The 11,488-nt window shown below is 41.5% G+C and overlaps 1 protein-coding gene across 1 annotated transcript; it reads right to left on the reverse strand.

The window, feature by feature from the left end:
* Nucleotides 1-297: 297 nt before the first annotated feature.
* On the reverse strand, nucleotides 298-9,020 carry alox5ap.S (arachidonate 5-lipoxygenase activating protein S homeolog). Its single transcript, XM_018250257.2, has 5 exons — nucleotides 8,667-9,020; nucleotides 4,822-4,921; nucleotides 2,993-3,063; nucleotides 2,481-2,562; nucleotides 298-599 (listed from the first exon to the last, which is right to left on the reverse strand). The coding sequence occupies exons 1-5, from the start codon at nucleotides 8,734-8,736 to the stop codon at nucleotides 437-439; spliced, it is 486 nt and encodes a 161-aa protein (XP_018105746.1). The 5' UTR covers nucleotides 8,737-9,020; the 3' UTR covers nucleotides 298-436.
* Between the last annotated feature and the right edge of the window lie 2,468 nt (nucleotides 9,021-11,488).

Here is an 11,488-nt window from a genome sequence, read left to right on the forward strand (position 1 = left end):
TGCTATCTTACATATACCTGAAAATATAGGACTTTTGGTTTTAGGGAGCTAGCACACGGGCAGATTCGGGGAGATTAAGTCGCCTGGTGACAAATCGCCTTTTCTACGGGGCAACAATCCCCCTTGAACTGCCTTACCCCTGCCTTCTATAATGAGAAAACGCCAGTGCCAATGCACTCGTGGCGCTTTGCTTTCCGAAGTTTCCTCGTGAGACTTCAGGCAACTTCGGAAATCTAAGCGCCGCGAGTGCATTGGCGCTGGCGTTTTCTCATTATAGCAGGCAGAAAGCAGGGGAGATTGTCGCCGCGCTGAAGAGGCGATTAGTCGCCAAGTGATTTAATCTCCCCGAATCTGCCCATGTGCTAGCTCCCTTATAGGCTGTTGTGGGACAACTAAATTGTGGACCACACAAAGGAGAACTAAGGAGACCTCAGTATTATGGTATGAGAAGTAATGGCGAGATAACACTGCTCATTGTTTTCAGGTACATTTCTATGCTGCTTCCAAAAACTAAAATAAGGTAATAGTTCAATATTCCAGCCACTGACATAGCAAACAGGAAAAAGATGATACGCTTTCCAAAAATGTATCCTGGGGTGCTGAAAATAAACAAAAAAAAAAACAAGGTTAGAATCATTAAGTATATACAGGAAACTTACTAATAAAAAAAAAATCACCCTTTAACTTATAGTAAACCCCAAATAACCACACAAACTTACAGCTTGGACTTCAGAGTCTGATGAGTCTACTGCTATTTGTACTATATCTGAAAAGGTTTATATTTGGAGATATAGAAGTAAATTCTTCATTTATCGCTGTCTACAACAGGGTGGTGGATAAGTTATGTGGTATGGGCGTCTCTTTGGTATGATTATTATTCTGTGTGGCAGAATGATGCTTTTGGGCTACAGATACATTTTAGTGAGTTGAACCTTATTTTGCATATATTGATGCCTCACCAGAATTAGGTCAAACAGCTCTCAAACCATTTGGTGTAAATCATTGATAGTGTGGATATAGATACATGGCCTGTATAGTTTGAGTTACTGGGTCCTAGGTCTGAGGAAGGGGCGTCCTACTGGAGCAAATATACAGATATTGTGCCAAAGATGAAAATAGCTATAGTAGGAAAGGGAGAGTGCTAAATCCCAAATGCACAAAGAGCACAGGCCACTTTCTTCATCACTGTGCTTGAATCATTCCTTAAAGGGGTACTGTCATGGGAAAACATGTTTTTTTTCAAAACGCATCAGATTTTTTTATATTCAATTTTGAAATCTGACATGGGGCTAGACATATTGTCAGTTTCCCAGCTGCCCCCAGTCATGTGACTTGTGCCTGCACTTTAGGATGGAACTACTTTCTAGCAGGCTGTTATTTCTCCTACTTAATGGAACTGAATCAGTCTCAGCGGGACTTGGCTTTCACTATTAAGTGTTGTTCTTAGATTTACCAGGGAGCTGTTATCCTGTGTTAGGGAGCTGCTATCTGGTTACCTTCCCATTGTTCATTTGTTAGGCTTCTGGGGGTGTATCACTCCAACTTGCAGTACAGCAGTAAAGAGTGACTAAAGTTTATCAGAGCACAAGTCACATGACTGGGGCAGCTGGGAAACTGACAATATGTTTAGCCCCATGTAAGATTTCAAAATTGAATTTAAAAAATGTATTTCAGTGCGGAATTCTACTGGAGTAGCACTATTAACTGATGCGTTTTGAAAAAAACATGTTTTCCCATTTAAGGCTAAGGACAAACAGGCTGTTTTCAGTGGCTGGTCAGCGGCTGTTGTCAGCCTGAGTAATGATGGAGGCTGAGAGAAGCAGATCTGCTCAGTGCCCCTGCTTCATTGATTTGAATCTGATCACAGGCTGAAGTCAGCCCAGTTAAACAGGCTGAAAACAGCTTGTGATCCCCAACCAGTGGCTCATGAACCAACATATTGGATGTTGCTCCTAGTGGCCTTAAATCAGGTGCTTCTTTTTGAGTTCCAGCCTTGAAGGCTTAGGTGCTACCAATAGCCAATAACCGCCCTTATTTGGCACCCCAGGAACTTTTTGCATGCTTGTGTTGCTCTCCAACCTTTTTTACATATGAATGTTGTTCATGGGTTTGGGCACCCCTGACTTAAAGAATGGCCCAAAATAAGTTGAGCATGAATGACCATGATCTGCAGTGAAACTTATTTCCTGTCCTAGATAGCTGAAACTTTGACTGACACACCAATATTTCCTGCTTGGTATATTACTCTATGGTTTGAATATTGTACCTGTTTTTTGCTCCACTGTTATGTTTGGATGCATGCAATGGGAAGAATAGGGAAATTGGGAATTATCTTCTCCCTATCCTGGATCAGTGAAGACTCTACCTTCTCTTCACTTCCCTCTCCTGTGTAATGCACTTCTAACACTCCCTCTACCTTGGTGTATTGCCCTTCACATGCCACTTTGGTGGCAACTGTAAGCTGCAGTTATACTTCATACCTCTGTGTCTTTTCTCCCAGATATCCAACAAAGTACTTCTGTCTTACAAACAAATACATGAGGCCAGCAAAGGCTGCAGGTGCTGAAAAAAGGAAATGAGATGGCAAAACACTTAATTAATAAAGGTGTTACACACTCTCCAGACCGTGTTGGCAGCTTATGGGGCCTGGCTGATATCTGGCCATAAATCTGCCAGCTATGCCATTGACAAGGACTGCATTGGCACATAGATGTTGTCTTTTCCCAGTGTGTATGCATGGCCCACAGTATGAGCCATGCATTGGCCCTGGCGTTGACCCAGCATGTTGATTGCCAAATGGGGCAAAGATCCAAATTACATATAAAAAATATATGTATGTAATGGAACAGCGACGATACTCTACTGAACCTACATGCACACAGTAATGGATAACCATAACCATAACTACTGTTCTTTGTCTTAAATAGAGGAACAAGGTTTGCACCTGCATGATCTATAGATACTGTATATAGTAAAAGACACACTATCTTACCTTGACTACAGAGCACTCCTGCACACCACAGCACCGCAAGAAAGGTCGGATATGCATCGATACAGTTCTGGCTGAAAAAACGATGGAAAATAATATTTGTAATAATATTTATAAGGACCTAGATACACACTTTTTTGAAAAAATAAATAGTAAATATATTTAATAACCATGTAAAACATATTTTCCTTTAAAATGTATTTTCAAAAAAAAAGTGGACTGGTCTCTTCGATGTTAGAATTTGTAGATGTTTGTATAGCACTTGTGCTGGTTTGTTTCTGCAAACACGATAAAACAAACAAAACAACATAAACAAAGACTTACGACAATTAAATTGTTTACCCCTCAGAAACTGGTTTTGTTGCACAACAAGCTGTAAATCAGAAGAAACTTGTGTAATACACAGAATAAGATGGCACATGTTGGCCTATGCTGCTTCTCTGTTAGTTTTGTGACAGTTCTAATATGACAAGGAACGTCTTATCCACTAGTGTGTTCCAAAATGATAGGAACCTCCAGTGAATTAAAATGCCAAGTTACTTTGTTTGGGGAGCTTTAAAGGGATACTGTCATGGGAAAAAATGTTTTTTTCCAAAATGCATTAACTATTAGTGCTGCTCCAGCAGAATGCTGCACTGAAATCTGTTTCTCAAAAGAGCAAACAGATTTTTTATATTTAATTTTGAAATCTGACATGGGGCTGCCCCCAGTTATATGATTTGTGCTCTGATAAACTTCAATCACTCTTTACTGCTGTACTGCAAGTTGGAGTGATATCACCCCCTCCCTTCCCCCCCCCAGCAGCCTAACAACAGAACAATGGGAAGGTAACCAGATAGCAGCTCCCTAACACAAGATAACAGCTGCCTGGTAGATCTAAGAACAACACTCAATAGTAAAATCCAAGTCCCACTGAGACACATTCAGTAACATTGAGTAGGAGAAACAGCCTGCCAGAAAGCAGTTCCATCCTAAAGTGCTGGCTCTTTCTAAAAGCACATGACCAGACAAAATGACCTGAGATGGCTGCCAACACACCAATATTATAACTAAAAAAAACACTGGCTGGTTCAGGAATGGAATTTTACATGGTAAAGTGAATTGTTTGCAGTGTAAACAGTGTAATTTAGAAATAAAAACGACGTCATAAAAATCATGACAGAATCCCTTTAATGTTGTCAAGTATTGGAGAGGAGGCAACTACAAGCGCTCTTTTTATTTTGCTTGCACAGTGCAGCTCTCAGCCTGTGGTAGTTATTGTGACTGTGGCAGACCCAACCTATCTCTGAGGTGAGTAAACAAGAGCAGTCCCATACATCTCCTATGGTGTGGATGTGCAGGTAGGACCAACAGGGTGGTAGACTTTTTTTGGTCATTCCTGGGAGACTCGTGTTGTTAGTGAGTGAGGTCTGGGGCACTACTGATTGGAACCTCAGGAGTTTGTGTACCCGCTTCAGTGCTTGGCTGTGAGTGCGCTGGAGTGGGTTGCTGGTTTTCTGTTGCACTAGACTCAGCCAGGGGTCTGCTAGGCTGTATGCTGCCCCATAGTTGGTAAATTAGTGGGTAGAGTACCCTGTGCATCATAGGTTTGATATGTGAGAGCTGGGTTGAGAGGTAGTAGCATTGCATATTGGGTAAGGCCATTCCACCTTTGAAGGCATATTGTTTTATTAACCCTGTACACAGTACCAGGCTGAGTCGGCTGGGCGCCCTCCTCCTCCTCGTGTGCATGTGCAGAAGAGCGCATTCCCCCGAAAATGTGCTGCAGGTGGGGGACACAAGGGTCCAAACTAGGGGAAGGTGGCTGTATGTCAATCATTCTTTGCACTCACTTTGCCGTATACACTTTCTCGAATGCAGGTGAACCGGTTCTCTGGAAGGTCCTGGATTGCTGGCTCTTGGATTCGTTCTCCACTTTGAATGCAAATGAAACTACAATATAAATAGAAAAGACCTTTTTATTCTGATTCACACTAGCATAGCTGAGGTATAGTGAAAATTCACAATCCCCCATACTTATGTTTACACCTACTACTAATTATATGGCACGCAGATGATAAAGCTTAAGACCTGATGTTAGACAAGGATATAAATCTAAGATTGAGGTTTGATGTGCTGGTAGCCTGGGCCTAGTAGCAACGCAGAGCTCCCTATCTAATAAACAGGCACAAAGGTAGGAAGTAGGGACAATGATCAGAACCAGCACCTATTCTCAATGGCTGCAATACAGATCACCTTCATTTGCATTTTTTGACTCAAACCAATTATAGTTTGCTGCACTGGGACCCACATAAAATATAACAAGGTAACCTACATATGTGAAAATATAATATTATATCCAAAAATAACTATAAAAAAGTAGCCCCAAATATCAGATTTGGTTTCATGGATACCATGGATAGGGGAGTAAATAAGCATTTACCCCAAATCTGACTCCTGTTTGTCTTCAGGCTGGACCTCCCTATCTACTACTGGTTTCCCCCCAAGAGGGACCGTGCCCACAGTCTGGGTGCTTCTGCTTCGTCTAAGAGGGATCACATTGCAGTGTCTAAAAAGATAGGTATGGAGTAATAGCAGTGATGGGGAAGTTGTGGTGGAGTTGTTTTCTAGAATGCACTTCAGTATATTCTGATGTTCCCTACAAAAAATGTTTCCTTTGAAAGAGACAAGGATCAACTTAAGAGTCAGAGTCCTAACCACAAAAAGAAAAGGAAGTCCTGGTGTAAAACACACACAGCCACAACCACCCTTATATGATTTACTGATAAACATGTTACTTATATTTCTCAGTCAGTAAACGTTCTATCAACTCTGCACATGGTTACTAGCAAAATATGCATGTTTTGCTTAGCTAAGGCAGCACCTACAACTTATCCTTCCACCATTAATAAATGTCAATTGGCTACAGAAAAAAAGACCATCCAACCAGCCTGTTGATACACAAATTATTTCAAACGTCAGTGGGTAAATTGTGCACCAGCTGAAGAGCTGACGCTTCACTTACTGTAGTTCCGATGCTTGTTTGCAAATGCAAATAAAGGATTGGAATTTGATCCAGTTTTTTTTTAGTTGTCTAAAAGTATGAACCTGTGTCAATATTATTTGCATGAGCAGCAGGGAAGGGTGGTGTCCTACAAAAGCAAGGTACAGCAGCACTCCAGGCTAAGTAAAACCAATTTTTTTACATAAGATAGCATCAACGCAGCAACCGAAAAGTTTGTTGTATTGATGACATTGCTAAAATGATGGTGGTTTTACTTAGCTTGGAGTTCTGCACTATAAAGAATGATCTTCACATAGGGTTGCCATCTGACTGGTAAAAATAATGCTGATCCCAATGTTATTAAAGGGATTCTTTACCTTCAAACATGTTTTTCAGTTAAGGACAGATGGCTACAAAGTAACAGTAGTCAGCCAGATCAGCAAAGTAGTCAGACAGATCAGAAGGAGAGCAGGGGGCTAGGCTTAGGGAACTGTTTCAAACCATTAAAAATCATGAAAAGTCTGCATAATTTTTAATCGATATATATTGCAAAGTTGCTTGAAATTAAGTTTACTTTCAAAAAGCTTAGGTTGTGTTTTTGCAGAGTTCCCCTTTAAGCTTAAAATTGTGTGGAAACGGTAAAAAATAAAAGATGGAAAACAATTGGAAAAAGTCTTTGTTTATGGTGATCAATCTGAAAATAACTCAACTGAAGAAAAGTGTTTGGAAGGTGAACAACCCCTTTAATAGGGAAGAAAGATAAAGACATAGAAAGACCAGTATTTTTTCCAGAAAAGGTGGCAACCCTACCTACACAGGATGAGTAGAAAAGGCTGGCGTTGATGTCTATGCTTCCAGACCCAGACCATCCAAGGTAGCACCACCATAGGTAACATCTTATTGTTTAAGGTGGCCATATACGTTACAATTTGAAGGAAAAATCGTTTGAATATTCGACCATTCGATAATCGAAGTACTGTCTCTTTAAAAAACATCAACTTTAATACTTCGCCAAATTAAACCTGCCGAAGTGCTATGTTAGCCTATGGGGACCTTCTACAACCATTTTCTAAGTCTTTACACATCGAAGTAAAATCGTTCGATCGTACTCTAATTCGAATGATTTAATCGTACAATCTAATGATTTTACTTCAATCGTTCGATGGCCAAATTCGGTGAAAAATACTTCGACTTCTAAGTATTTTAATTTGATGGTCGAATTTCGAAGTATTTTACACTTCGAAATTCGACCCTTGATAAATCTGCCCCCACATATCGTATGAAAATTAATTTCTTACGATACTATCGTTGCATCTATGGCCACCTTTAATCACATGCAGGCCATGCATTATTGCTTAACCAATAGGATTATAACAAGATTGCTAGATGTCCGTCAAAAAAAACATGAGAGCTTGAAGAGAGATGCAACTCCAATTTCATGGCACATAACTGAACCTGAAATGTTGCATCTGAGTGAGCTTAGCGAACTACAAGTAGCAGCTACTAATCCCTGTGTAACATCAGTATAAAGATGTCTACAGACCTCACAGCTGATGGTAGACTAAAGGTCCCTTGTAAGGCAACTTCGGGCGACTTCAGAAAATGAAGCACTCCGAGAGCCATCCCGCCTGCGATTTACATTCTAGTTGGCGGGAAGGCAGTTCAGGGAGATGAGTCAACCCGAAGAAGAGGAGATTTGTCAGCGGGCAACTAATCTCCACGAATCTGACTGTGTGTCTCTGCCCTAACTGCAATAAAAATCAACTTCTGTTTTAAAGAAGAGATAAGTCTTATGCATGAAATTCTTTGTTCTATTGTTCTACGGTACCACCAAAATGAAAATGCCCTTTGACCTGACATAATAGATATTTCTGTCTTGAACATATTTTCTTTGAATTAGAGGTCCTGGTTTCTGTTGCAGAAAGTTTGTTATGAGCCCTGCTGTGCTCATCTTTGATCTCTCAACAAAGCTGCACCATCTCCAATGGAACCTTTGATGATGAATATTCATTACCTGCTTCCAGAAACCCTGCCATAAATCTACAGTTATTTAATAATAAAAAAAAAAAATCACACTTTCTAGAAGTGAGAGATTAAAAGTACATTTTAACACAAGGCTATAAAGGAAAGTTACAAGCATCTTCATCTCGTTCTAAATTCCAAATGTTTCTATTTCTTTCCTCTTTGATCTTTTCAGGCCCAGAATTAGAATTGAGCAGGAGAAAGCTGGGACATCTTACTGAATCTTTCCCATCATCATAAGGAAAGTCTCTATTACCTGTTAGGATGTACAGTCGGCCAGTCTTTGCATAACATACTTTATACACTATTCTCATGTTTCTTCTTAGTGGGACCCCTCCAGTGCTGAGGGCATTGGATATATAAATGCTCTTCCATACCCGGAAATAAGCCCTGGGTATGTCATATATTCTTTCTTGCAATCAGTAATGTAACTACCAGGGGAGCAGGGGAGGGAGACCTGCATTGCCACAGGCAGAATCCATAGAAACCTAATAAGCCCTTCTGCAGATGAACGAGCTGGTGGCATGTGAGGAAAGGGGGTCTAGTGCAAATATCCCCCTTGCTTGTATGCCTTTAGTTACACCATTGGTCTTAATGTGATCTTATAATTGGCAAATGACTATAACATTTTTTGATCCTTCCCACACCCCTGAGTGAATGATATTATCTTACCATTCTGAATGACACTTATCAAGGTGACAATCACCAGCAGAACAATATTCTCCACAATCTCAGGGTCCATCTTTATGGAAGTAACAGAAGCAGCTGTCTCTCGAGGAGGACTCGGTGCCAATGTAGAGGCTCTTGCTTAATGTGCAAAAAGAGGAAGCTGCCCCACCTCCTTCAACAACAATATTATAGGCTGAAATTGTGCATTAATCATTTCCAGGAGATAATTATTGTGATATCATCATTTGCTACCCTACTGTTCAACCTCAGATTGCTCAATTTAAGTAATAAAATAATGAGGAGGATGTTGCGGTAAAGTACGCCCCTGCCCCATGAAGGCTACAGCAGCTTGAAATGATGATATACTGAACTCAGAGAAACTGTAGAGTGGGCCATATTTTAAAGGAACGTTGACTTAAAAGATGATCAATATCGAAATAAAACAGGGTTTTTTTTTTTATTTCAAACCTTTGGCTAGTAAAATATCAGCAAAGGCCAGTATTACAATTTAACCGTCAATGTCCTTGCTGGTGGATTAGTAATACTCTCTCTTTACACCCTTGATCCTTCTAAATACCTGCTCTGTCCCAGTTATTAAGAATCCAACTCCATGATCTGCCCCTTTATGTCCATCCCAGCCAGTATTCTACTTTTATATAAGTGACAACCCTTCCTTCAGGAGATCCCATACAGGGGTGAATAAGATGCTGACTTACTCTGGAGGGGCTGAGTAGCTTATTGGCAGTGTATGGCCATATTTTGGGTATAACAAGGGTACAGATATAAGGAAACATAAGTAAATCAGCCATTAAGCCAACAATATCCAGGACCCTGACAGTCCCTGCCAGATGCACAATGCACAGTAGGAGAAGGACAGCCAATCACAGCCCTGCTTCAGTTCCCTATCAGGTCAGCCTAGCTACTGATTGGTTCCTATCCTACAGTGCAGTGTGCTGAGTGCCGCCGGATCCCCTGCACAGCCTGGGAAAGGAGGCAGCAGGAAGTGGAACAAATGGGCAGACATTTTCAATAAATGTTTGCAGAAATTTTCAATAAAGTAACAAGAAACACAACTTTTTAAAGCACATTCCTTCTATCAAGGAAGCGGACTACCGTATAAAGAACACACATTCCTTCTATATCTAAAAGAGTTTAATGCACTGGTACATTCTTGTTTTTTACATAATATGTCTTCTTTAATACCAAAAATGAGAGTTTAACTCACACATATGGCATTATGGGAGGAGACATGCACAGATACAGCCTAATAGTTCAGAGCCTTTTGGCTCATTTTAGCCCGTCTCACTCTAAGCAGGCTAGTTTCTTTGCTTCGCTGCTCCACAAGTCCTACCCACTCAGAAGCCATGTTCCAATATCTTCCACTGATGAGATCTAACAAAACCAAAACAGACTATCTGCATAAACCCATTGCAGTATTTATATATAGGGCGGCACGGTTTTGGGGGTGGCCCTCAGGGTGCATATTTTTTTCGTTTTTTTTTTTTCCATAGGAAATCCGGTGACGGATCTAAGGTAGTAAGGGGGCCGAGGAAGAATGCGGAAGTGACGTCACGGGAATGGCGCAATGACGTCAATTACGCTGAATATGTCACGTGACGTCAGTGCAGACTACGTAGGGGCATGTTTAGGTCCAATGCCTAGGATGGCATCAAACCTAAATACAGCCCTGCATAAATCGGGCTGTCTAAGTGAAAACTGGACAGGTGGCAACCCTACCACATAGTGGCATTACTACTACAGGTCTACTGTGTGATAGTTATGCCCAGTGGTGTAACTATAGAGGAAGCAGACCCTGTGGTGGGTCCAGGGCCGGATTTGATATAACAGTGTCTCGAGGCCGCACGTCCCACACCTAGGGTTGCCACCTTTTCTGGAAAAAAATACCGGCCTTCCTATATATTTATCTTTTTTCCCTATTAATAACATTGGGATCAACCATCATTTTTACCAGCCAGGCCGGTAAAATACCGGCCGGGTGGCAACCCTACTTGCGCCGGATGCTTCACGAACACGCGCACCCCCACTCCAGTGTGGTCCTAGCGATGGCCTTTAGACGGCAAAACCTTCCCTCTCGGGTGCTTGCGGTCAGCGGAGCAGTCCCCAGTACTCCTTAGGAATGCGGTTGGGCAGCATGCCGCCCCAAAAATTTTGCTGCCCTAGGCCCGGGCCTTTGTGGCCCCGTCAGAAATCCAGGCCTGGATGGGTCCTGGGCTAAAGCGGGGGGCCCAGACTGTGGCATTGGCTTCTCTATAGATTGAAAATACCCCACCAGAGCCACTTCTTTACATTTTTCCATACCTCCCAACATTTTGGATGTAAAAAGAGGGACAAATTTTTTTTTCCGCACGTAGCGCAGCAATTTTCTTGACCACACCCCTTTATGTGGCCACACCCCCTAATTACCGTGTTTGTTTTACAAAATTTGGCAGGTTATGAAAGTTTGAAAATATTTCTCCTTATCTAAACTGTGTTTTTGTGTCTCAAAATTGTTACAAAGTATCTTATTTGCACCTGTGGCTGTTCTGGGCTCTCTGCTAAAAGCCAATTAAGTGAGAAACTTTGTTTTGTTTTTCTGGCTGTTCAGTGCAGAGAAAAGAGGGACTTTCCAGTACAAATGAGGGACTGTGGGTTGAGCTGTCAAAAGAGGGACTGTCCCTCCGAAAAAGGGACAGTTGGCAGGTATGATTTTTTCACACAGCCCTGTGAGCAGGCAGCAGGGGAGATATGATGCTGGTAGAAGCACCTTGTGCCGCCCAACCCCTCCAAAGATTTTTTTTCTCAGGGAAAGCTTGGCACCCTCTTGT

Source organism: Xenopus laevis, chromosome 2S, assembly GCF_017654675.1.
Source record: "Xenopus laevis strain J_2021 chromosome 2S, Xenopus_laevis_v10.1, whole genome shotgun sequence".
Classification (NCBI taxonomy): domain Eukaryota; kingdom Metazoa; phylum Chordata; class Amphibia; order Anura; family Pipidae; genus Xenopus; species Xenopus laevis.

What these genes read in the sequence shown, in the direction of transcription:
- alox5ap.S (XM_018250257.2), bottom strand. Translation starts at nt 8,736, where the DNA reads ATGGACCCTGAGATTGTGGAGAATATTGTTCTGCTGGTGATTGTCACC. An exon ending in GAGAAAGTGTATACGGCAAA is followed by an intron (nt 3,064 to 4,821) that starts GTGAGTGCAAAG and finishes TCGTTTTTTCAG; the next exon opens with CCAGAACTGTATCGATGCAT. An exon ending in AGGAGTGCTCTGTAGTCAAG is followed by an intron (nt 2,563 to 2,992) that starts GTAAGATAGTGT and finishes TCCTTTTTTCAG; the next exon opens with CACCTGCAGCCTTTGCTGGC.